Source organism: Orussus abietinus, unplaced genomic scaffold, assembly GCF_000612105.2.
Source record: "Orussus abietinus isolate OABI.00-Male unplaced genomic scaffold, Oabi_2.0 scaffold223, whole genome shotgun sequence".
Taxonomy (NCBI): Eukaryota; Metazoa; Arthropoda; class Insecta; order Hymenoptera; family Orussidae; genus Orussus; species Orussus abietinus.
In genome coordinates, this window is record NW_019394382.1 from 124,504 (window position 1) to 152,005 (window position 27,502).

A 27,502-nucleotide genomic window follows, 5' to 3' on the forward strand; every position below is an offset into this window, starting at 1 on the left:
CCAGAGCGTTCGGCTCTGATTTGTTCTAGTTTTATGATCTTAAGTATGACAATGCGGTACACTTAAACTCTCTTATAATATGGTTAATTCATTCCATGTCGTATCGATACCACGTTGAGCAAAATGTAGAAGGAATACAAATCAGAGGAGTCTGCTTCGTGTTATATCGGAACCGTGTTCTCGGGTTTCTCGTATTATATAGAAACCATCTTGAGCAAAAACATAGAAGCATGTAGTTCAATCGATGGAGTGTTAGAAATCGTTACAGATACAACATGACAAATATATATTTTAGGACAGTGCGATGGAAAATTTGTGCTATACGATGGCTGTCTAGTTTATTCGGTCGCGCTGTATGGAAACAGTGTTATAAGAATATGTTATACGAGGGCAGTTGCAATTTTTCCAGCGTGTTGTAAGGGTTTTAAGTGTACCTTCATGTCCTATGTTATAGACATCAGTTTTAAACGATGGACTTATTTGTGTTACAGTTTTCACAGGGCCTGACGGGCAGGCCGGAGCTGTATCAGAAATCCAACAGAAGCAGCCACTCGAGCGACACGAGTTCTGCCTACAGCGGCTCCGACAACATGACGCCTGTACAGAGTTCCTTGGACGCGGACGCCGACGAGGTCGATCTTTCAGGTCTCGTCGAGTCCATAGTGGACAGCGACGAGGAGGAAGATCTTGCAGAAAGCATGGACGTACGTAGTCTCATATTCCTGATCACATAGGATCAACCGACCTTGTACAGATAGAATTTAGTAGTCTTTAGGTAAAGAAACTAACTTGGTAACGTTCCTTTCTTCAGAGCCTGAATGTTCGAGATACTGTACGGGAGTGTCTGGAGAAGGACCCTGTCGAGAGGACTGAAGATGACATCGAAATACTCCTCGAATTCACGCAACATCTGAAGGCCTTTACGAATATGACTTTGGCAGTGAGAAGAGCATTGTGTGCAGTCATGGTCTTCGCGGTAGTTGAACGTGCAGGGATGGTCGTTTTGAATGACGGAGAAGAGCTAGATAGTTGGAGCGTACTCATTAACGGGGCTGTGGAGGTTGAACACAGTAACGGTGAGGTCGAACAGCTGCACTTGGGCGATAGCTTTGGAATCCTCCCTACCATGGAGAGGCTACTGCATCGAGGTGTTATGCGAACCAAGTGAGCGAAACACTATTTCTATCTCGAACATTATCTTCAATGTGATAACGTAGTTAGGAATCAGTTTACTTACAATTGTTTAAGGTGCCTCCCTAGTTTCGACGGTCGAAAGGTAAAGTAATTTCTAGAAATTAGAGAAAAAGGAGCTGTACGTTTTACTAGCTTGAAGCTTTCTCAGTATATTTAATCACATTTTAAGACGATACCATATTTGTTTCTCAAAAAAAAAGAGTTGAATTGTTTCAGAGTTATACGTATATAAAATGCTGTTTGGAGGAAAACGCGTTTATAGTTTTACGTATACCTTTTTGTACATAAAATGTAATTTACAACACATCTTCGAAAATAGTTCTTATCGATCGATCAAACAAAAAGTGATTTTGGCGACCTTCAACCCTATGGAGAATCCTTAAAACATATACGTGTTAAAGACACGTGCAATAAGATTTATAATAATTTCAGATGCGACGACTGTCAGTTCGTTTGCGTAACACAAGCGGACTACTTCAGAATCCAGCACCAAGGCGAGGAGAACACAAGGCGGCACGAGGAAAACGGGCGGGTAATTTTAGTAACCGAATTGCGAGGTTCCTTGGACGGCACAACACGCCGGGGTCACGTGGTGATACGAGGAACGCCGGAACGCTTGATGTTACAACTGATCGAAGAGAACAGCGTGATGGATCTCACGTACGTCGAGGACTTCCTGCTGACGCATCGGACTTTCATTGACAGTCCGCTCCTGGTCGCGAGTCAGCTGTTGGAGTGGTTCGAACAGGCGCAAGTTAGGGATCGCGTGGCCAGAGTCGTCCTCCTCTGGGTGAACAATCATTTTACGGATTTCGAGACGGATCCGGCAATGATGGAGTTTCTGGAGGCTTTCGAGGCAGGTCTCGAGAGAGAGAAAATGCTCGGTCAGCAAAGGTACGAACACCGGTGAATTTATCAGGCCACCTGGTGATATCACTGGTTACGTTGTGCTGAAAAACGTTCTACTTTTAGATTATTAAATATTGCCTGCGCGGCGAAAGCGAGGACACGAAACGTGACTCTGGCGAGGCCCAGTAGAGACGAGGTCTTGCACTTCAGTATCCTCGGAGGCTTCGAGAGGGGTTATGGTATCTTTATTTCGAAAGTCGACAAACGCTCGAAAGCGGAGGACGTCGGCCTGAAACGGGGGGATCAAATTCTCGAAGTGAACGGGCAGAGCTTCGATCACGTGAATCATGCCAGGGCACTCGAGATCCTCAGGGGCTCAACCCATCTCAGCATTACCGTCAAGTCTAATCTTTTCGGTAATTGGATTATTCATATGAAAACCCCCATGTCAAGTATTGAACAAATGCCTAGACTACTTGCGTAAATTGAAGTATGAGCTTCTATGTTAATAGTTGAATACTCATCTATTTATCGAATGTTTTGCAGCTTTTAAGGAAATGTTACAAATGCCGGACAATTCGCCTAGGCCACGGGGACGAATAAACAAACCGGAGATTCCCAGGTTACCGACGGATCCACGTGCAAGATTATCGACGCACGTGGATCCTTTAACTCCGGTTAACTCGACGATCAATCCCCTGGTGGGTGGAGTACCCTTGTTGACTCCTGACAGCAACGTCTCTCCCTGCAAAGATGCGAAAAAGGACCACAAGGGCTTTATGACTTTGGGCCCTAAAAGGAGGTTACAGAAGGCACTGATGAAGATGAATATATTGCCAAAGAATACGATCAAGTGGGTAGAATGTTTTTTTTTTATCTATCTCTTTCCCTATAAACTTGTTATTTATTTGATACGTCTCGTGATCTTTCTAGCGATGGTGTACATATGGACGACCCTCTAGCACCTCCGCACACGCCGCCTGGAACAGGGCTCGCACAAACGACTAATCTTTATCATTCGAGGAGCAATCCTGACCTCACCTCGCTTTACTGCTACGATGACCTCCGTGCCTCCGATTATCCAGAACACGTCCTTAAAGTTTACAAGGCAGATCAGACTTGCAAGTACCTACTCGTGCACAAAGAGACGACGGCACATGAGGTCAGCAGTCATTACACTACCCACGCTTTTGAGTAAATATGAAACACTTGCGCTAACGTGTGATTCAAATGTTCATTATAGGTAGTAATGCTCGCGCTCCAGGAATTCGGAATAACGGAGAGCAGTTCGAATTTCTCTCTGGCGGAGGTCAGCGTCGGCGAAGGCGGAATGATCAAACAGCGTAGGTTGCCGGATCAGCTGCAAAATTTAGCGGAGAGAATCGGCTTGTGTTCGCGTTACTATCTTAAGACTAACGGCGTTTCCGAGACATTAGTAGCAGATGAACAAGCGCCCGAGCTTATTCGCGAGTCGCAAGTTCACTTCCTGCAGCTTAACGCGGTCGAAGTTGCGATTCAGTTGACTCTTCAAGATTTCAGCATATTTAGGTATTTTACCGTGGAATTATATATCTGATGAATTTCACGTAGTAGGTGATTATAATACATATTTTATTGTTTCTCTTTCCGTTAGACAAATCGAATCTACAGAATACGTGGACGACTTGTTTGAGTTGAAGAGTAGGTATGGCGTACCCATGCTCAGCCAGTTTGCTGAACTAGTCAATAGGGAGATGTTCTGGGTTGTGACGGAGGTTTGCTCGGAACATAACCTCGTGAGGAGGAGCAAAATTATTAAGCAATTCATCAAAATAGCGCGTACGTTCTGGTTCTCGTGTTAATACATTTACTCTACGTTTTACGATTTAGCATGTAATTCCGAAATCTAATGTATGCGTTGTAGGTCAATGTAAGGAGTGTAAAAATTTCAACTCGATGTTTGCTATTGTCTCCGGCTTGGGTCATGGCGCTGTATCGAGGCTGAGAGCGTCTTGGGAAAAATTGCCAAGCAAGTACCAGAGGTTATTTAGCGATCTTCAAGAACTCATGGATCCCAGTCGAAACATGAGCAAGTATCGCCAACTAGTTGCGTCCGAGCAAACTCAGCCACCTATCGTAAGTATCGCATCAAACCTTTTTACCAATTTCAGGAAATCGACACCTCTTTTATTAATCATCTCGTACTTTCTTTTTTAGATTCCTTTTTATCCTGTGGTTAAGAAGGATCTCACGTTTATCCATTTGGGTAATGACTCGAGGGTAGAAAACTTGGTGAACTTTGAGAAACTTCGCATGATTGCTAAGGAAATTAGAACATTGACCAACATGTGTTCTTCGTCATACGACTTAGTGACTATGTCGGAGAGAAGTAGTCAGCCACCTAGTTCCGCGATGATCGCCTTAAATCAGATGACTACGGGGAATCAAGGTAAGGAAAAAAGTCGGCGATACATTTGTACGAAAGTGTGGATACGTTGTACCTTCTGTAACTCGTAAATTGAATGCTTTTAAACGATATCTCATTTCTTAAAACGAATGAGTGAACGTATGATACTTTTAGAGATTTCAAAATGGACCGGACATCCTTCGCTGAGAATTTACACACCTTGCGATTGAAAGTCCTTCACGTTTGCAATACCGACATCGCGAATTAATACACGTTATGTGGATTTATTACAGGTGGACAAACTGCGACTGTTAAAAGGCGTAAAAAGTCTACAGCTGCTCCAAACCCGAAGAAGATGTTTGAAGAAGCGCAGATGGTGAGGCGGGTGAAAGCGTATCTTGCAAACATGAAGGTGATTACGGACGAAGAGCGATTGCACGCCCTCTCCGTAGAATGCGAGCCACATGCAGGAGCTGTCGCAATGGCAGCTGCGGTGCCACTAAGTGGAAGTCGAGGAAGGAGACACCCCTCGCCAACGTTATCCACGACTAGTAGCGCGAGCAGTACCAGCGAAGGAAGGAAAAGTATACAAGGTAGTCGAGCTGTGATTAATTATTCGGTTCTGCCTCGACCTTTTCATTCATTACCCCATGATCGTTAACCGACCTGCAATAAAATGACCATTGAAATTCTACTACCGTAGGTACGAAATTTGGAGCAGCGTCGCCTCAAGCAGTGAGGAAGATGCTCGCCTTGTCCGATCCTCACAAAACTCGACCTTACCAACCTAAGCACTGTCCACCCCCGCTCCCCGTCCCCGGGCTCGCTTTGCACTCCACCGGTTTGGAGCCGAGCCCTGGAGCACCTCGAAGAGTTGGCTCCGGTAGCAGAGTCCCAATGCATGAACGGTCTCACAGCGACACTCCTTCAGGACTTCCTCCTCCTGTGGATCTTAGCGCCGAGAGCAGCAGCGTGACCAGTCTAAGTAACCTCCAGCCGTTACGAAAGACCCTGACGAGTGGTAAGTCTAGTCGATCTCTTCCATTATTTTTTAACTATGCTCAGAAATGAGTAGCGGCCGTCGTGAATTCCTGGCCATTAAATGGGGCCAGTCAAGCGGACGGCTCGCCACTCGTTTTTAGCATCCATGCACATCCGTTGCTCGATATCCACGGGGTCGGGGTTTTGTACGGAGTCTCCTTTGTTCTGCACGCTGCACAGCCGTTTATGCAATTCATAAATGTTCCATGTCATTGCGTCTTATTCATGCACACGCATATATATATATATATCTCTCTCGCAAGCTGGAAAGTGCGCTCTATTCATTCGATAAACGCCGAGGCCTCGATATATCTTGGTATCCTCTCACCATGGGACATACGGACGCACGACATTTTTCCAAATCCTGTCATTAATTTCAGATATCTATAACGATATTCAGAGATGCCTATGACTCTTTCAATGTTTACACACCCTGGCAGTGCCCGGACGCCGGATCGAAATTGCTGGTGCAGCGCAGAATGAGTCAGATCCCTCGACACCTAGTCACGCTTAAATAGCTGCAGTAGCCGCTTGTAGAAAGTTAATTAGACATCCTCTCGTCGCGATTCGGTTATTAGGTCGACGCTCTCAAACCAATTAAGAATTGGAGATCCTTGGGGCGAACAATGAATCTTGAAAGTGCTCGAACCGAGGGCACGACCACGAAAGAGAGACAAGCGTTCCGTATAGTTAAGAAGCGGTCTCTCTCGTGCCCGCAGGTTGTTAAACAAAAAATATAAAGCAAGGTAAATGTTCGCAGATGATAAGACTATCGATAGGAGGACGGATGAGCAAGAAAACTTCCGCTTTCACTTGAGCGTCAGGAGTTGACAAGACTCCAGACTTTATTTCTACTTTTTCTTTTTTTTTCTTATTTTTCATTCCTACGATCCGATTTCAGTATTTCATAGGATTCGGTAGGAGCTTTTCGGATACGTGCTTACACTTTAGCCACTACTTTTTATAGTTTTCGTAGGGAACTGCCTGAAACCGCGACGCGCATATGTCTGGACTCGAGAGAGCCTTTGTTGAAAAATTAATTATAATCAAGTTTTATTTGACAACGAGTGCTAATTCATGTTTCTGATTAACACCTAGGAGCGAGGTGGCGTCAGGCCAATTAAGGAACGTATAGTTTGATCCTCATGAAGCCATTATTAACCGAGACCGATCATGGGTGTTTTCTTGACAGAAATGAGTTCTTTTGAGAACGATCAGTGGCAACTCGTTCCCCGCTGCGTTAAACGTCATCTGCACCCTTTCACAGACGTTTCTATAAGATACTATTTAAACGTGCAACTATCAACGCGGTTAACAATAATTCCACCTTCGTATTCATCTTCTATTTAGGATTGAATCTTGCCGTTAAATCAAAATATCTAAAAGTGAACGTCAAACCAAAGGAAAGGAATTGAAATCGCGCGTTTATTCTTTCTCATCTAAAAGAAAAAAAAAAAAAAGGAAAACTCAACGAATGAACACGAAATAGACGTTGGAAGTTTTCTACGATTCACTCCTTACGAAACTAACTCCCGTTCCCATCCTTTGCAATAAAGGGGAATAAAAATGTCTGAAGGAATAAGTGACCTCCCCAAGTCGGACATATTCGCGCAAAAGTTGCGGACCCGTGTCCGCCCGCCGATTTGGAACGATAACGAGATTTAAGATGACATCGGGGTGTAACCCTTTCGGGGGAGAAAGCCACCCTCGAGTGGCAAGGGGTCGATTAATCGGCATAGCGTAAAATATGTCTAGGGAATAGGAGGAATCTCGGGTAGGATGTAATGACCCTAGCTATTAGCCGCCCAGAGGGAAATCTAGGAGCTCGCGAGGAGAGATTGCCTCGGCTGGTACTCGTAGTGATAGAAGTGTGTTTGGGGACGTGTGCGTAGGTTCGGTGACGAGCAGTGACAGCGGTCACAGCACGCAATTGGACAGCCATAGCGGGAGCAGCGTCGAGGCCGGTGGAAGTCCTCCGCCTCCTCAGAGACGGCACTCCGGCATGCAAGGTACGTACCCCTTCCCCACCCCCCTGTAAATAGTTTGCTCTGATCAGCCTCCGGTACCTCTCGTATCCTGTGTTCTCTTCTACGATACTTTGCTGAGTAGTTGTCGAGTAGCGTAGCGGTAGAGCCAGAGTCTCGCGAGTCCCTCGAGGAGCGTCAATCGAGGACCCTTGAAAGAGCTTGCGAATGCGGTCGAGTGAAGCCACTTTGAGTGGTACACTGGGAGACATCAATGCCCTCCCATCCTGCACAGGCGATGTCGTACCTGCAGGGGAGGCATTCATGTCCACAATATACACTGGGAGACATCAATGCCCTCCCATCCTGCACAGGCGATGTCGTGTCTGCAGGGGAGGCATTCGTGTCCGCCACCTGTACCTTATCACGGATAAGGACCCGAATGGCACTTTACTCGGGGCTCTAGGCGCTTTCCGTCCCTCGGGGGGTAGATACCGAGGATAAGGATGGGATTCAATTTGGGGTGGTAGGAAATGAGATATACCCCGTTAAAGAAAGAAATTCATAAAATTCATACCCTTTTAGTACATAAGGTTCCAGTGAAATTGTAAATTTCATGTCTTAACAGTGAATCGATACATCATTTATCATGAGATTCTAAGTAAATTTACAATTTTATATCACCGTGTTCGTAGTTCTTGTGAAATTCCGGAGAGAAATTATAAGCTTGACATTCGACAGTCACTTGGTACGCATGGTTTGCAAATTTGTTTAGATGAGTCCTTAATTTTATCACCGTTTACGTAAGTTCATTTTTAAATAAATTTAATCGAATGATAAGGAAGACATGTCGAATTTGTTTGTTTGCAGAGAAAATGTTTAATATCAAGTACCGAGTAAGATACGGAGGGTGGGATTGAGAATGGAGGGGTTTCTGTTTTTTTCCACCTTTCTGATAGTGAAACGATTGACCTTATCCTTATCTACGCCCCGGAGTGGACGGAAAGCGGCGAAAAGGGTGCCGAAAAGACGAGATAAAGAAGACGTTCGCTCTATCGGTCCAGACGAGAGCCTTTCTCTCTCGCTTGGGGTCGTAAATGTATTCCTGTACAGCGGTGAATCCTTTGCTCCCGAGTCGACGTCCCAGAGCCGGAAACGTATGTCCCATGGCTATGTTTCTTTCGGCAACCTGACCCCCTCGCATACATCTTGGGATCCTCCGTCTCTTTAAGCGTATCCGTCATCGCCACTTTTATATACGTCCATTAAGCCTCGTTTATACATTCGGATGGTGTCCCAAAAGAGTCGCTCGTTTTCGGCCCACCTTCGCGTCGTCATATCTCGCTTAGATGCTTTCCGTAATTTACGAATCGCTTATACCAATCGCCTCCCGATGGGATGTCTGTCCATCGTTTATGCTTTGGTCCCGCTTTCCCGCCCTCGATTGCCCGAGAAAGAAATATAAAAAAAAAAAAGAAAGAACCTTTCCCCCTCGACTTCCGCAGTTTCACTCGTCGAGCTACTCGGTCGTAAAACTTTCAAGACGCGCATCGACAAGCGGGGACGGTACCGCTTTTGCCATAATTGTAGCTGCCAAAGGAAACTGCCTGCTCACTTTTCTAAGTACTTTGCCATACACCTTGAGGAGTGGCTTCAAAGGGTTAAAGACATAGGTAATCTTTTTGGGCGACGCACGTTTTCTATGATTAATTCCAACGATACGGAGATAAGGGGTGATCGATATACCGAGGGAAGATTTTCTGATGGAACCGCGTTGGTTGACTTTTCATTTTACTCCTTGTTCTTTTGAGTCGCGCCGAAAAGAAGGGGGTGTCACGATGGAACGGTGACTTTTAACCCATTTGAAGTCACGAAACATTTTTTTTTTATCATAGAGAGAATTTGCAGACAAAGTCACTGAGGTAGGAGTGTCCAATAGTTTGGCTTTCCTATGTAAAGTAGATAATTCATGGTATAGTTTACGTACGTAAAAAAATTTCCTCCTTTTTTCATATTTATCATGTTCCACGAGCGCGTTATATGGGGTACAATGTGTAGTTAAGAATCACTGCGATAGAGCATACACCTATCAGGGAGTGTTACGGTACATTTGCTGTTTTGTCGGGTATTAAACTCGGCTTGAAGTCTAATCGTAGCTCGCAGATTGAAAGAACTTTTTGGGGTGGGAAGTAGAGCGGAGCAGGAATCCCTAGATGGGAAAATCGGGACCACGGGACTACTTTACTTTCCCCTCCGTTTTTTATTTTTTTTTCTGTATATTAATGGACCCGTAGAAAATTTCTACCCTGTTCCGAAACCTCGAGGTCGGTCTTCCGAATCCTTGATCCGTAAACGAGAGTCAGTTCGATTTGAAAATGGAGGAGTCGGAGGTAAAAATCGTATGTGGACTGTGTGTGGTGCAGGGTCAGTTATGAGGGGTGGAGTCCCCCCGTTCCCCCACGCGGTAGCAGTGTTGCCTCCGCTTCCTGCCAACCACAATCAGAATCACAACCACCACAACCATCTTCATCATCACCAACACCACCACCACTATCATCACCACCACCAACCCCAACCTCCTCAAGGTGAGTGCGATTGCTTGTTTGCGCTCCGACCGCTGCGCTGGCTTCCTCTTCCGATTTGCAGATCTGCTCTGTCGCCGCTACCGCTGCCGTTGCTTCGCCTCTCTGCTCTCCTCTCCCTTATGGAAATGGTCATCCTTAAGGGGGATGTGAAGGTGGCATCCGAAAGCTCAATAGTTCATAAAACTTTTCATAGAACTAGTTGTCTCAAATAATTTCATATTTTAAAACGTGAATATGGAGACCCTAAGGTAGCTCCTGAAACTCTCGAAATTTCATTTTTTACGAACTATTTTTAAAATACCTATAAAGAAATTTGAAAAGAATTGAAGTTTCATGAGTTTCAGGACCTTCCTTATAGTCTTCCTATTCACGTTGTAAAGTTTCAAACTATTCGGTAAACCGAGGTGGGAGAAAAGTTTTATGAACGTAACCTCTTCGACGCCACTTTCACATCACCTTAAGGTGACATGAAAATGTCATTCTATGTACAGGGGATAATGGAACTCGTAGTCACGGTTTATACAGCGCGATCCTTGTTGAAAAAGGAGTCGAAAAGTCCTGTAGCATTTTTTTCTACAGTGCATAAATTTCCTGTAATAATCATTGTATTGCTCTTGTGTACTAAGAGCGAAAAAGAATTTCAGGGAATACTTTTAACAGGGTAATCTGGGTCGCCATCTTGAAAATTACGCGAGACGTTCTTATTCTTTGACAAAGTCTCCGATCAGATGTTTTACTTTGAAAAAACCTTAGGCGCGATTAACGTGGACTAAGCGAGAAATGAATCCTTAATTTTCGTAACAATATGACAGCTTCATCCTGCTCCTCGCTCTTTAACGTCTTCGAATCGCATTGTTGTTTGTACGTTCGGTAAGAGATGACTAACAATAAGGGTGCGTGCACGCTCGGGATTCGTGTAAGTATCGAGTGCTTTTGCGTGGGTAGAATTACGTGGAATGCATTGAGTGTGTAATTGGTTGTACAGCGTGACTCCGATCTTTGTCCGTGCCTGTTGCTCGTGTCTGTCGGCTGATTAATAGACCCGTTTTCTTCCAGGATACTAATAAAAGGCTGGGGCATATCTATCGTACTTTCTTGTACGCCCGGGGTTTAACATTGGTAGATTGTTTTAAGCCCGACCCTTCCCCTTCTCTCCCGATCATTCCGAGATTTTCCCGTGAGAATAGCGTGCTTCTAAATTACCGTAGTCAGCCACCGAGGATAATATTAGGTATCCTCATTGTTTTGCAATACTTCCGCCAAGATGGCCGCACAAGGGGATCGGCCAATTATTCCGACGCGCGCTTCTTCATTCAACCGATCTATTAAACATCGCTTTATGATCTAATTTTCCACCCTAGCGTTTCCACCCCAACTTGCAGGGATTTTTCGATTGTCAAGGGGGTAAATTGCATGGCGCGTTTTTTTTTCTAACATGGGAATAAATTTCAATGGATTGTTGACTGGAAAGCAAACGTTAAATGGCCGATGGTAGATACTGAGTCGTGCGGCCATCTTGTTTAGAGGGTTTTCCATCTTTCTTCCGTTTTTCACCTAGAACCAGAGTCCCGACCCTGATAGTTTTAACGGAGGAACTAGTTTATGCAAAACAGAATCCCTTAACCCATTCGACCTCGGTGATTTTAAAGGTATTAGATTTTTTAGTTATTTAGGGAAACTTTGAACCGGAATTTCGGCCTAACGAACGAGGTCGGCGATATCCGTTTCGTTTAACCCTTTGCACTCCTTTGGTCGAGGGTTACTCGCCATCAGCAATCGATATATCAATAATTGGGAGTGTAAAGGGTTAATTTACAGCTTTGGGAAATTGCGGATACAGTAAAGTAGAGAGTAGTACGCTTAGTCCGGCTTGCGCTTACCTTAAAATGTATGGGTAACTTCTCTAAATAAGTTCGTTAATTTTACGACCGTTTCTTGGCTCTCCATTTTGTTTTTTACTTTTTTCCTTTCAATTTTTTAACTGCTCTTTTTCATTCACGAATCGGAACTCGAGTCTCTACGGATCGTGTCGAAATTTCATCACGGATAGACTTTTTTTCAAGTACGTTTGTCTTTGCTAATCGTTGTGTTAGTGATAAAACGATAACGCGATAATGCATTAACGTTTGATCGTTTTTGTAAGATCAAGATGTACAGGGTGTCCCATCCCCGAAACTGATGGAAATTGACGAAAGTTCTCTCATTATATTTTCATTTAACTTTTTCTTTGATTTTCAGCTTGTTGTTAAATTAATTATTTACCAAATAATGACAATTTAAATAATGTTTGAACAATCCAAAAGTGGAGTATAAGCATGAATTAATGAATACCGTCTACAACTCGTTCTTTTTTTTTTTTGCAACTTCAGGAAACGAAGTATCCTCGGTATAACGTGAGACTCTCCCGAGTTATTCAAATGTTCTACCTCAAATAATTGCCATTGCATTTTCATTATCGTCACGATACCAAATTATTGCATCGCCAGCTTCTATTGTTAATAACTCGGTAAACGATCGTCCTAGAGAAAAAAAATAGAAGAGGAACTTTCGGCTTCGAATTTCCCCGTCATTTCCCAGTTTGGGTTTCGGGACACCCTGTGAAGTCCTCCTCCACCCAGGAGGCTGCGGAACAAACTAGAGTCATGTATCGAATAGCCTTCTTACTGGAAAAAAAAAAGAACAAAAAAATGTCTCGAAAAAAATAGAGCAGACGAGGGTCGAAATGGTTACAGCGAGCGTGTCGCCAGGGTCGGTACTCTTGGACATCCTTGATCCTTTTCCAGAGAGCCTTTTCTCGCGGCCTCGATCCTGACTCGCAGATGGAGAACGAGAACGAGATAGTGGAGGGTTTTCAGGTCCTACCGGGATGGGAGTCGGATTGGGAATGGGCCTCTCAGGGATCCAGCTGCCGCCCGGAGGAACTACGACTGTTTTAACGACGATGACGACTACGACCATGACGATGACGAGTGCTCGACCAGGCGGAGTCGCGCACTGTCGTCAGCCTCCGGCCTACAAGGTGGCCGCGCAGATGGCGAGGCTCCACAGGCTCGGCCGCGCTCACAGTCACGAGGGAGTGACCTACCGCAACGACCACGAGGATGGTACTGCAACAACCCTTTATAGACGCGTCAACTTCACCTCTCGTCATTCTCCAACGTGAACCGCGTACCTCTAACCTGACCTCCGATTTCTGCACTTTGTATCTTTAAGGTGATACGAAAGGGTCGTTATATCTATACGGAACGTCGAGATATTATCGGTTAAATAAATTGGTCGAGTCATTTGAAACTTCATCACGAGATCACGGAGACTCTAAGGAAGCTCGTGAAATTTAATTTCTCGAAAAAAAAAAAATATATATATATTTGTATTTATCCTCGACGAGAACCAAAGAAAGATATTTTTTTTTTTTGTGAAAAATGAAATCTCACGGACATCGCTTTCTTCCTTAGGGCCTCCATAATCAAGTGTTAAAGTTTCAGATAATTCGGTGCGTCGAGTATGGAGATGTTTTATCAATATTTGGATGTTCCGATATGTAGAACCCATCAGCTTAAGGGGATGTGAAGGTGGCGTCGAAGGATTCAGTTCGTGAAACTTTTTCTTAATGTTGGGTGTACCGAATCGATTCACACTGTACGATGTACATACGGAGGGTATAAGGAAGGTCCTGAAACTGGTAGAATTTCTGTTTTTATTAATTTGTTCATAGATCTTTTTTAAATTCCTTGTCAAAAATGAACTTTCACGAGTGCCAGGACCTTCCTTATAGCCTTCATATTCACCTTGTAAAGTTCGATACGATTCGGCACATCCAGTTCGCAGAAAAGTTTCATGAACGATTGACTCTCTTCAGATGCCGCTTTCACATCCCCTTAAGGTGACGCTAAAGGAGCTTTTGAGGGATCAATCGCTAATTTATCAATTTTTCTCTGGACTGGGTGCACCGAATCGCTCGAGATTTTACCTCGCGAACTTCGAGGCCACGAGGAAGGTCTAGACACTCAGATATTTTATTATTTTAAATTTTCTTTGTAAACCCTTTTTGTTTTGTTTTTAAACACCTTCTTTAAATTTTTTTTTAAGAAGTAAAACTTCGTGGGCGTCGGGAACTTCCTTAGGGCCTCCACATTCACGTGGTGGAATTTCAAACGTTTCGGGTAGACCCGGTTCAGGAAAAAGTTTTATAAACAATTGACCCCTCAGACGACACTTTCGTCTCCCCTTAAGCTTCGACTCTTTAGAACGGTGGTTCTTAACCGATGGTCCACGAATTTGTCACAAGCGCTTCGTATATTGTTCTGTGGTATGTATTATACGATTCTACGACTCGGCAAGTAAAAAAGGAAAGAAGGAAATTTTGTTATTTGCGCATACGAATTACGTTATATATTTTATATGCGGCCAAGATAATTAAAAAGATCGGGCACTTTTAACTTAGTGAATCTGAATGAATACTTAGTAGTCCGCAAATTTTCCGTAGGGTTAAAAGTATTCCCTATAATGGCAAAATAAGAACCACTGTTCTAGGGTGCCTCGACATTTTTTGGCGATTTTTACCCCACGAAAGTTTATCGATTTCGCGTCATTTTCTAGACGTTTTCTGGAACAAGTGCACAGAAATCTGAGAAATTTGGACACCTGATTGTTCGAATCTGTTCGCAAAAATATTGGATGTTATTGCAATTCGCAAAGTCTTCAGGTGGCCGAATAAAGCGCCACTTGTTCTTTCGCTGTGGTTAATTAGCATAAGTTTCTTCAATAATGGATAATATTGGTTGCGACGTACAAGTGTCGAAGTTTTGAAAGATATGCATTGACTTAAAAAAAAAAAAAAAAAAAAGACGAGAAATTATTAGATATAATTATTTATTATTAGATATATGAAAAGAAACTTACAACGCACAACTATTCATTAGGACTTTAACGTCGTCCTTAGACGAGAAAGATGCCTGTAAATAATTCAATAATCTTGCCATATGTGATATCGCTGATAGGTTATATAACCAATTTGCATACGATGTGTTGTATGTGTGTGTGTATATGTGTCGCTGTGTATAGATACTTTGTGTTGTAATCACATTACCGTTACCTGCAACGCTGCATCATGTAATTGTCACTCATTATTTCACTCAGCACTCGCTCACAAGCTTGCAATCAGCAGCCTGCCATTGTGATGACATGATTTCAGTTCCTGCCTGTGAAATCATTGTTTTTCAACTTGCACTTGGAAACGAACGAAAAAAAAAAAAAACGCGTTCTAAGTTTGCTTGATTTTGCACGGTTTGGAGCTCGAACATCGTTTTGGCCACTCGGGCATTATATAAATCCAAAGCATTTCGTTCTGTCAAAGGTAAAACGGAAAAGCTGAACCTGATGTATATCGTAGATCATGATCTACTGATCGAAACCATTGATCTAAACCCGATGAATGGACGCTAAGAAATTTAATCGACGTCGATAAAGTAAAATCTGTACCCTTTTTGGGGGAAATGCCGTTTTGCACCCTCAAGTGGTACCATAAGCTGTCCCATTGCCGACATTTACATTTATATTGGAGTCTTTCACCGTCTACGTTGAGAATTATACGAACTGAAGGGTTCTACGTGTCATTTCGGTAAAATAATGATAAAAAGATCGATGTCAAACTGTCGAAATCCCGTGAATTCGTGATTTTTGATACTTCAACGGACCACTGGCGCCACGTGTGACGTTTAACTAGAACTAAATGTTTGCTCTGAAAACAAGCCAGCATTCTCTTGCAATCGTTGGTGAAAGTATTTACCACATTTTCCCATCTGACTCTGGAATATTCCTACGGTAGTCTAAATTGTTCGAGCTAGGTCCTGAAACCCTTCATTTTCGATTCTAAGCCTCCGAGAAGCGTAAAACATCGAGAACGTGCCCGGGCCCCGCCATGTTGGCTCTAGTCCATGATAAGTAAATCACTCTTAGATGAAAAATGAAATTTCATTAGTTTCAGGACCTACATTAGGGCCTTCATATTCACGGGATAAAATTTGAAACGAATCGGTACACCCTATTCGGGGAATACTTTCCCCAATGATTAGACTTCTCAGACATATAGGCTGACTCTTTCATATCCTCTTAATATACATCAGGCCCAGTAAAATTCACCATACGATCATTGCTGGGTCCTTTCAGGCCGACAAAGTTCCGATAACAGAGCCGAGATATCTGCGGTAACTCTTATCGTAACACTAAACCGATTCGTTGCCGTTTAGCTATGTGATCGTTAAATCTGTTTCAGACGACGACGACGCCCAAGTATCAGCAGTTTAAGTCTTCCCGGTCACCGAGCAACGACTCCAGGACGATTTTAGTTAATTCCCCAGAACCACGAGATACTCTCCTGCGTTAATTTGAGAACATCCCCCGAAAGTACCGCCTTCGAAAGTATTATCGCCGCATACGAAAAGACGCCGACTGACGTGTGTGCACTGGGAGACATCAATGCCCTCCCATCTTGCACAGGCGATGCCGTACCTGCAGGGGAGGCGTTCATGTCCGCCATTGTACGTAGAGACGTGCCGTTTTAGTTAAGACGTTGGCGTGATAACGCTAACCGATTGCGATAAGAAGCGCGGCATGAACCACGCGACTCCCTCGCGGGGAGATGTCCTTTAAGAGTTGGATCCGGTAATCCGGGAAACGGAGGTAATTGCTTGCCAATTTCCTGGGAACATTCAATTACGTCGCCATGGGACCCTCCGTACTGTCCTAGGTGGAGGAAAAACGGAGATCTCGAGGGGAAAGCACACCGGAGTAATCGGGGAGATAAAGAGAAAACCGGCGAAGTGATTTCGCTGTTTATTCGCTCTACCGCCAACGGCCGAACGTTAAATCCTCCCGAAAAAAAGGACGAGCGAGTAATACCTTCTCTAAACGTGTAATAAATCGAGCCCAAAGATGTTATATACTGTGTACCGCCTAGCGAACGGCGTTTGTATTATATTAATTTTAGGTTAGCCTCTGAAAAGCTCCGTAGCCTGTAAGTTGGTGTAAATAGTGTGTAGCGCCTTATGAGTTCTTAGACACGAGGACGAGGAGAGTGGATCTATTATGTTTTAGGCTTACAGGCTCGCGTAATCGCCCTGCGTCAAGAACGTCGATTTTACGATTCAACTTTACGAGACGAGCTCGTTCTTGACGCCTCCTGGGGATTAATTCGATGGAAAGACATTGTTAAAGTATATGCAAACAGCTAGACGCTGCCATCAATGTCGCCGACAGGATGAGCGAACTCTTTTAATTATTTATATTCCTAGGTTTTTCTTCCTTTTTTTTTTTTTTTTCTTTGGGTACGTCAGTACGTATTTTTTATATCTCCTTTTATCGCGCGCGGGGGTGTAACGCAGCGAATACAAATGTGCCCGACATGATGTCAATCAGGATTTTCCTTTTTATGGTTTTTCCCTTTACTAGAACTCGGTGAAGGTAAAAGAGTCAAATGCCGACATAGGGTTTTTCTAAGACACATCGAGTTCACTTAGTTGTTCACGACAGGGTTCACTGTCTTCGCAAAACGCTGATCGGCACGAGGGAACGTAGAACAACAGTGAAGTCGCATATTAATTAATAGTTTGCTCTCGGGCCGACGTTTCGTATCTTCAAGATGCCTTTATTTCATGCACACGAATTCACTGTATTCAAATGGAAATGATTAAGTAACGCTGCTTTTTAAAAATGTTCAAGTAGACGAAGATTGACACCACAAGAACCGAATTACGTAAAGCGTTTCATACAATCAGAAGGAATGAACAATGGTTTTAACGTTTAAGAAGCAGGGTGAAACTACTCGCGATACTGATGACTAACTTTTGTATTCTCTTTTACTTTTAATCCGAATTGCTTTCTTTTAAGCTAAGGAGCGAAAAGTAGCTCCTCAAATTCAAGCAAACTGCATGCACAGTGCAAATCGTATTACCTTATTCAGTTGTTCTTATCGATACGGGGTGACAAAAATGTTGCATTCGTTTTCTTTGAGGATTCTCCTATCGCTCATTGACAGAGGTTCAAGCGCCTAGCTTTAAAGGGCCCTGCTCGGTTTACCGAGCAGAAGAATTCAGCTTTTCCTCCCAGTAAAGGATAAAATCAAATTGAGGCTTTTAGTATTTATTTAATAATATTTAAGGAATATTTTACATATATATCTATTTTTTTTTAATACGTTTAATATTTCCGACATCTGCAGGATAACATAGATTGATGAAATCCCCCGTTTGAAGCACGTTATGTTTGGGAAAAAAAGATGCGTTTAAAGCTCGAAGCTAAGTTTTCATATACGTTTATGAGAGAAATCCTTCCTGATCTCCGTGTTGCTTCATTGACGAAAAGGGAGAAAAGTTGAATTTTGTTTCCCCATCTAAATCAAGCAGGGCCCTTAATGCAGACTTTATCCATTAGCGGTATTTAAGGGGATGTGAAAGTGGCATCTGGGGGTCGATCGTCAACGAAACTTTGCGTTGAACAAAAGGTGTACCGAATTGATAGAAAATTTCCACCATGAATGTGGAGTCTATGAAGGAGGTCCTGACACTCGTGGGACTTCGTTTCTTATAGAAAATTTTAGAAATACCAAAACAAATTGAATAGTAATTGTAATTTCATGGGTGTCGGGAGCTTCCTTACAGTCTCCGTATTTAGGTTGTAAAGCGTGAGACAATTCGATAAACCCAGTTAGGAGAAAAGCTTCATATAGGAAAACTCTTCAGGGCCACTTTCACATCACCTTAAGGGCGGAGAAATTCACGATAGAGCGAGCCTGCCTGTATACGATGGATCGTGCAAAAGGGCCTAACCGGGGCACCACTCCTTCCCGAAATCCACCGAGAATGTCAACGATTCGTCGAGGCTCGGACTGAAGGTCTCGGAAAAGAAGATAGCTCTCGATCGATTTCACCAAATCGACCCTCAGATTTCCTTCCTCTCTTCATCTACCCGTTCTATGAACTCGCGGGGTCATTTGAAGAAGGGAATTCGACTGGCCGGTCGAAGACTTAGAGTCTCGTAGTCTCGCCGATGTCCCTTGACAAGCCTCTGCCAATCCTCGAGGAATCGACATCTCGAAGTCGGGGATTTCTACGGCGATTCCCTCGGGGTTGTTAGACTCCCGCGTATATATATCTCCTTGTACATATCCGATTACCTTTTAACTAATAATCTACTCTTGCGAAAATGATGTTCTTCATCGTGACGATCCTCGTCGCCACTGTCGTCCCATCGCGTTGGATCTTAAGGAAAAGACTACTAACCCTTCCCTTTGTTGCGAGGTGATAACGACTGCAATGATGGCTTTACTTCTCCTTTATGGGGACTCGTACCTATTGCCGATGATAAAGATACCCAGTCTTCATATGGATACAGAAAGGGAATTAATTTAAATACAGCTTTACCGTCTTATTGACCATACTTTTAAGTATACATTGACATAATTATTTGTCGTTTTACATGATAATATTTGTTGCGTTGAAGAAAACCGTATTTTGGCGTACATTGTTGGAAGTTTTCAGAGTAGATATTCCGCCTTTAGAAGAGGGATCGTAACGAGTACCTCCTCAGAAATGACCATTTTCATTAATTTCTGATACCATTCAATAATCATTTAAAAAAAAGTCAATTCGTTATCATAAAAAAAATGGCAACAAAACATTACAGGATAATTAGAAGTTTGAGTATTTTTCTTTCCGGATAGTTGTCAGGGGTTATTTATACAGCCACATATTCCATCAACGTCTACGCGAAATATCAACAATTCGGAAATAAATCCTGAGATGTCTTGCGATAAAAAGCACCCAAGAGTGGTACTCTTTGGAAGATGACTAAGTGTCAAAGTAGCTTTTTATGTAAAATAATGACGTTTACCTAATTATCAAAATGTTTAAACCGTGTTTACATGTCGCGTTTATTTCTTGTACCTGTCGGAAGGACCGGTATTCTTAACAAAGTCAATGGATACGAGCCCTCGAATTATACGTTTTACCAGTCAAGCATCGCGAGATATATACCGTTCATTCCAGGTGCATTTAACGAGATTCGACGATGGGGAAGGAAACGCGAAGATCCGCTGCGTTTCTCTTCCGTGTACTCTAGGCTATCTTACGTAACGTTTGTAAATTACTCCCCGTTTTCTTTTTTCTTTTTTTTTTTCACATCGGCGCAAATCACTCCAGGCCCATCCCGCGATCGTCTCCCCGGAATATCTGTCAGTCTCCGCCTGTATATTCACGAGTTCTTCCCTTCGGTCCCCTTTCACGGCGTTTCCATGTAACGATTCGTTTTCTATCCCACCGCCGTCTCTACTCTTACGCCGAGAGATTCGGCCCTGGGGTCGGAAATTGCGAAAAAATGCAGTATTCAATGTCAAGACGTCTCCCCACTCGTGTATATGACCATTCGTCGAATTCCCGCTGATAAGGTGCGCTCTAATCGCTCGTGGACCGAGCCAAACTCTGCCGAAAGCTTTCCGAATAGAGAATAGAAAAAGAGACGCTGGTTGGGACACGATACCGATTTCTAATCGAACACGAAGTGGGGTTCCCCCCATTCTTCCTTCACGTCCACCCGTGCAAGCGCCTGGATTATTCGACAGAGGCGTGTCAACGACGAAAGTAGAAAAGACAAAGTACAATGGAGCCCTCGTTAAGTGGACCATCGAGTTCGTTTTAGACTAAATTAATCGCCATTAGCCTTGCGTCGCGTACAAAGCAAAGACTCCGTATTTTTTTTCTTCTTTTTTTCTATCGTATTCCTCCCGATGGAGAGGCGCGTTCTCCAAAGGTGATCTCGACGTTTCCGTCGCGAGTCCATTTCCGTATTTATAACCGTTCCCGTCGTTTTAATTATTTATATAGGACTCCCCCGGGAGCGAGCGGGAGAAAATCCAGAGAGAGAGAGAGAGAGAGAGATGTCACGACGAAGGAAGGGAAACGGCTAAGCGCACCACCATTCTTAACCGACGGCAGAGATAGATTTGTATTTAATTTTGTTTAATAAAAAAAGAAGAAAAAGAAGAAAAAGAAAAATTCGAGAGAAGGCATAGTACAACAAGCTGGGAGATTCGCTCGAGGACGATGCATGCTTCGATATCGCTCTCGCGATTATGCTCCTTTTTCTGGACGGGCCGCAAACGCGTGGGAGCTAAAACCACTGTTACGTCGATTCTTCTACACCGGAAGACCGTTTAGTTTCCTAATTATTCTCGAAAGTCCCGAGGCCGAACTACGGGCGTTCGTTTAACATTAATCGCGTAGCTATATCGAAAGGAACTGCGACGATTCCTCAGAAGAGACTACTATTTTGTACGATATATAAACGACCTTTTGTACATTTTCGTCCGCTAAGAACGTATAGGAAGCTGCAGTCTAGGTCGGGCTAAATTATACGGCGCTGTAACGAAAACGTGTTAACTCTCCCCTTAGTAGTCTAATAGTCGAGGCGCCATTTGTATCACCACAGGGCCGACCTTATCGCCGAGATTTGGAATTCCCTTTCGAGTCGAGGCTTTTTTTTTTACTGATAACGTTTTCGGCTGGTTACGCCGGGCACCACTAGTGTAGAGTATTACCAATGAACACTGGGAGACATCAATGCCCTCCCGTCCTGCACAGGCGATGTCGTATCTGCAGGGGAGGCATTCATGTCCGCAGGGTATACTGGGAGACATCAATGCCCTCCCGTCCTGCACAGGCGATGTCGTATCTGCAGGGGAGGCATTCATGTCCGCCGTCGAACGTGCTCGGCTTGGTGCACCGCTCTACAACTTTTCTTCTAACTTTAACCATCGTCGCAGAGAGCAAACGTGAGAAATGCGATATGGCGGAACATGTGAAATTACCGATACAAGTATTTGCCAAGTAGTCTTGGGTTTTTTTTTTTTGAGCTCTCCCAATTAACGAGAACGGTCGTGTCATTTGGACGAAATTTCGAAGCATACATTTTTGAAACGCTATAAGAGGATGTAGACACGACGAGCGATGGGAATTCTCGGCGACAGAGTCGGCTCCGAAAGTCCCATAGGTGTTGTACGCATTAATGTACCCATCTATACCCATGTAAAATCCCCGAAGAATATATCTCATTAAACGATCGAGTCGGAAACTTTTCTACGTACATTTTAATTAGATACGGTTTCGCTCTTAATGGTGCATCTTTATGCAGAGACACCCGGGATATTTGTGCGCATTGTGCGGGATTCCGTTTAATGAGCTCTATACAGATCAACGTTATGTACCTGCTCTCATGGTTTAATCCATTAGTGTATAGGGGTTCCATTTAATTTAATATTACGTATTATTATTAATAAAGTGACACTCTGATTTTAAACCTACTACGTCGATTTGTTGTTGGAATGGGGAGGTATAGATATACGATGGCGGACATGAATGCCTCCCCTGTAGATACGGCATCGCCTGTGCAGGATGGGAGGGCATTGATGTCTCCCAGTGTACAATGGCGGACATAAATGCCTCCCCTGCAGATACGGCATCGCCTGTGCAGGATGGGAGGGCATTGATGTCTCCCAGTGTACACCGGCGGACATGAATGCCTCCCCTGCAGATACAGTATCGCCTGTGCAGGATGGGAGGGCATTGATATCTCCCAGTGTACACCGGCCAACAAGAATGCCTTCCCATCATACATTGCCGTTACCGTGTTTGCAGGGAAAGTATTCGTGTCCTCCGCTGTACATGGTATAAGATCTAGGAGGCTTGCCGGCGAACAAGCGAAACCCAGTGAGAAATGACAGGTGGATGTCGGCAGCCAGCCCAAGCCGCGAAGAGATGAAGACGGGCGAAGCTGAAGCTGGGAGATGTGGGACCAGCTACCGGAGTTGATATTGACGCATATATTTCGTTATCTGGGCCGCGGAGATCGCGTCAACGCGGGCCAGGTCTGTCGATCATGGAACCAGGCCATGTCTTCTCCCGTCCTCTGGCGCTCCGTCACCATCCTCGTCGACCGCGACCTCCGCGGGGACTTCCCTCTAGCTGGGGAACAAGTGGTACTCCTACATCATATCGAGCCATTTCTATCAAGTATTTTTCCTCTTCGCTTTCGCTACGTCGAGATAACTGGAAGCTAGTTTACGGAGAAACGTTGGATAGATTTTTAGGCTAGACCTAGGTATCAGGCTTTTGCCGTTCAAGGTGATGTGAAACACCTCGAGGAACTTAATCGACGTCGATGAAGAAGATTTTTCTAAATACCCGTTGCCGAAGTTCGTTTTTATATTGACAGCTGAGTAGAATTATATTGGATAATGTACTAAATGGCATACTCCTATATGTCGTTTTCGTACAATAATTATAAATAAATCGAAGTTTTACTTCGATAAGTAAAACTCCAGAAATCCTCGGGATTCATGCTTTCTGGGGCCATAATTAACTGTGTCATCTGTGATTTTAAGGTCGATTAAATCTCGGCTTTTACGTTATATTAAAAAATCTCGGCTTTTAGCTATATTCCAAAATCTCGGCTTTTACGTTACATCCTAAAATCTCTACGTCGTAAGCGCTTCCCAAAGAGTAGAGGAACCTCTAAAATGCTGCACTTCGATTTCGGGTTCTCTCCAGGGAATCTGTCGATTAAATTGGCCCTGGCTTTCACAGGTAAAATATGGGCAACACATGAGAAGTCTGGAATTAGCCTGGTCGAGGCCTTACATGTTACCGAGGTCGAGACTCGCGAGAAATCTCCAAGCCGAGGCCGGCGCGGAGTTCCTGGCGGTACTTCGTCTAAAGGACGTCCAACTTAAGGAGCTCGTCCTTACGGACTGGGTCTTTGGCTGCAAGTGGGGTAACCGAGGAAAACTGTTGTACGTCTTGGCCAAGTTTCTCGGGTTGGTACCTTTGGAATCCTTTCCGTTCCCTTCATGATCCTATTAGTATCGCTGCATCCCTATCACGATCCTATTGGTAGTACCGCCAATGAATATCACTTGTATCGTTACAATACTCAACCAAATGTCAAACAACCAAAATACAAACAACATATACAAACAAATTAAGTGGAATTACCTAAACTTGAGTTACATGCGTTGGCATCTATGTACGATATGAAACAATGTTGGGGAATATCCAAATTTGTTTTGAAATTAAGACTTTACAGTGGATTATACAGAACTCTGTAAAATACATATTTATCGTCGAACATACTTTTAGGGACAAGATGTATTTAACCCAAAAGTGATTTTATATATATTACAGGAAGAGTACTGAAATCGGTTGAGGTAAAGCGGCAAAATTTAAGGAATAATTTAACACTATGGCTACCAAGCCCAGTCAAAATGTCTGGTTCTAGATGGCCTGTCACAGCTAAAAAAAAGTTCTAGGGTTAAAATCCAAATTCTGAAATCAATTATTTCACCTGCTTGGTACTTTTAACGTTTATCGTTGCTCGTGTAATACACTCGTGTTTTAACGTTTATCGTTGCTCGTGTAATACAGGGGCCAACACAACCTCGAAGTGCTGAGTTTGTTGAATGCGAATCTGGGAGTAAGCGACGTCTTGCGATTGCTGGGAACCGTCGCCAAGTCTTGCGGAGAACACTTGGCTTCCCTGGACCTTCGAGGAGCTTTCAGGGAATGGCAAGCACCTCACAGTAATCCGAGGTATTGCGTGCCGGCAAACAATTCAAAGTTTCCATAGAAGCTTAGAGCCTAGTGTTCTAAAAGTTGGTTAACAAACCAGAATTCGGGGTAAAAGAGGGATCGCATTCTACCTACCGAATCGTTATCCTACCTACCGAATCGTTATTCTACCTACCGAATTCCGGCATCGGGGAAATTTCGAGCGAGATATGTAAAATGCGATTCCATTCTTCCGATAAGTCAATTGTTCTATTATGTTCGTTAGGTATCTACGATTGCTTGGACGTCTTCACGCACTTACCACTTTGAAGCTCGATTATCCAGCTCTCTCCGATAACGCGCTGAATGCTCTAGCAAGTGCATCACCTAAGGTCCTGAGATCTTTGCACATCTCTGTACGAGATTCGGATTCAAGGCAACACACAGTTGCAGATACGGCTTGGCGGAATCTCGCGATAGCCTGCCCTAACTTAACCGTATCCTATACAATAGGTAAATCCTATAATATATAAGGACGATGAAATTGTGTTAACCGTGTGCTAAGGTAAGACGAGGTTGATGCGCCTACCCTGTTCAAAGTGTTCCGACATTTCAAACAGTTTCAGAAAAAAGGGGCCATTATACTTTGACAACCGGAAAATGAAGCTATTTTTAAAGACTTTTGCCTCAGGAAATACGTCATATAATGATATATATCTCTGACGTTTCTTGAGGTGAAGTGAAACACGCCGTGAAATTTGATCGACAACGGTATAAAAGAGTCTTCTACATATCTATGTTACCGACGTGCGTATGTATATTGACAGCTGTGTCGAATTATATCGGGCATTGTACTGCATGGCATACTCTATGAGTAGTTTCCGTACGATGGTTATAAATAAATCCAAGTATAACTCCAGAAATCCCCTGGATTTATGGTTTCCGAGGCCCTAATTGACTGCATAGTGTCACCCTGCGCCGTCTGTGATTTTAGTGCCAACTACATTTTCTTCTCCAAGACCTTGTATTATCATCGTTTTAGCATAGAAGCGCATAAAACACATTTTTTTTGCATTTGTTCCGTTCAAATACGAGTTTTTCGATTCTCAGTGTGTTCTAAATGGTTGTACAATTGTCCTGACACTTTCGTTTCTCAAATTAGAGCCTTCAATAATTGTGTAATGTATAACTATTGTACGCAAACGATAGGTGGAGTATGCCATTTAATACAATATCCACTATTAATTCGACAAAATTGTCGATATAAAAACGAACAATAGGTACTTAGATAGCTCTTCTTTACCGACGTCGATCAAGTCCCTCGTCTTTCATTTCACCTTAACTGCGTTATACGGGAGTCTACTGTACATAGTTAATTTCTCACCAAGTAATAACTATTAAAATACATGATACCCAATTTTGTCTGCATATGCATGACACCACATCGTCGTGTCTCCTATGCACCATTTAGCTTTTCAAGTGTGATTTTCAGTGAACATCTCGCATTACGAGGACATGTGCTACTTGCTGCTACCAAGTGTACCATTGGCAAGGTTTCAGATGTTTAGCGGACACGTTTGGGATCAAAGCAGATCGCGAAATTTCCGAAGCACCGTTGGATTATTGATAACACATTATACCAATACATTAGGTAGGGTTCTATAAGTGATTTCGTAATACCTATAATCTACCCATGAATTGCGTTAAGGCATCATTCTCGAATTCTCCCGTAATTTCATTTCTCTTCAGCGGAGGTCATGCTGCAATTGCGGAACAATCGCGAATTACTAGACGATCTATTGGTATCCATGCTGGTGCGATGCAAACACTTAACGCAATTGCAATACGACGGGATTATCAGAAGCCTGGACACTCTGAGAGAGATTTGTCAACTCCAGGCTGACTGCAAAACCTGTGAGTGTTTAATACATTGTTCGGCTATTGTCAATTTCTTTTATTTTGTTTTGTTCGTGGGTACGCATCGGCGACAACCTAAAGACAATGCGAAAAATGTGCGGCTGTCAAAGAGTTAAGGTGATGTGAAAGAGTATTTATATACTTATATATATCTGAGAGTATTCTCACACAACTACACAAAATAATGGAATTCACGTTATATATACGTTTTTTTAGCGAGAAACTCATTACGGTTACTGTTATGTTAGGTATTATGAACATCGATGTTTATCCCGTAACTAACGAAGATTTTCGATCGTAGGTTTTAAAACGATCCACGTGAAACCTCGCAACGTCAATCCTCAGAATCGAGCAGTTCTGGACGACATCACTTATCAATTTGATCGCAAGATGATCGAGCAAGGAGTCGATTTCAGGATCGAAGATCCTGCCTCTGTTCTGGTGTTCTACTGAAATCTAAATAAACCAACCCCCAACGCTGTCCCACATTTTCTACAGATGATGCTTTACAGCTTCTGACCGCGAAGAATAAAACATTGGCCACTTACCGTCTCGAAATTGGATGACTTTTTTCCTGCACAATTTACAGGGCTCGTATAATGTTACTTTTCGATGGTATTTATTTATTAAACTCCGTAGCAACCCCGGTCGTCGCGTAGGACGATAATCTGCAAACACTTGTTGATAGTACCATTAAATACAAGGGCAATATAAAAGAGTATTTATGACTACGGCCGACACATACAAAGTCCTAAGTTCATAAAGATCTAAAAATATTCCGTCTCGACAGTCACTATCGAACCGAGAGTCGCTAACTTATTCGGCATTCGAGTAATCGTTTTTGATTTTTTTTTCATTTTTTTTCCCCTTTTTTTTCTACCAAAATGCACACGTTCCTACGGCTTAGATTATAGTGACAGGAAAAAGCCCCGAATGCACAAACTCGGCAAGGTACTAACTCTAAGGAAAGTC

General features: G+C 43.3%; 2 protein-coding genes across 15 annotated transcripts in view; both read left to right on the plus strand.

The window, feature by feature from the left end:
• Window positions 1-21,683, plus strand: part of LOC105702741 (rap guanine nucleotide exchange factor 6) — a 142,432-nt gene extending 120,749 nt beyond the window's left edge. For 3 of the 14 annotated variants that reach the window (XM_023432096.1, XM_023432103.1, XM_023432101.1), the window contains 15 exons: window positions 492-704; window positions 812-1,164; window positions 1,627-2,088; window positions 2,167-2,459; window positions 2,590-2,896; window positions 2,977-3,205; window positions 3,287-3,591; window positions 3,677-3,861; window positions 3,947-4,158; window positions 4,240-4,471; window positions 4,723-5,022; window positions 5,133-5,450; window positions 7,363-7,479; window positions 9,858-10,019; window positions 12,875-13,246. In XM_023432096.1, the coding sequence (XP_023287864.1) occupies window positions 492-704; window positions 812-1,164; window positions 1,627-2,088; window positions 2,167-2,459; window positions 2,590-2,896; window positions 2,977-3,205; window positions 3,287-3,591; window positions 3,677-3,861; window positions 3,947-4,158; window positions 4,240-4,471; window positions 4,723-5,022; window positions 5,133-5,450; window positions 7,363-7,479; window positions 9,858-10,019; window positions 12,875-13,182 (3,996 nt within the window). In that variant the 3' untranslated portion in view covers window positions 13,183-13,246. The other 11 variants (XM_023432097.1, XM_023432098.1, XM_012430544.2 and 8 more) reach the window with 10 other exon arrangements.
• Window positions 21,684-22,721: 1,038 nt separating this feature from the next.
• Window positions 22,722-27,066, plus strand: LOC105702739 (F-box only protein 39). The gene is made up of 7 exons (XM_012430538.1): window positions 22,722-23,046; window positions 23,654-23,883; window positions 24,491-24,655; window positions 24,900-25,126; window positions 26,106-26,264; window positions 26,363-26,527; window positions 26,832-27,066. Exons 1-7 carry the CDS (start codon window positions 22,855-22,857, stop codon window positions 26,981-26,983), a joined length of 1,290 nt encoding a protein of 429 aa, XP_012285961.1. The 5' UTR covers window positions 22,722-22,854; the 3' UTR covers window positions 26,984-27,066.
• Window positions 27,067-27,502: the final 436 nt, after the last annotated feature.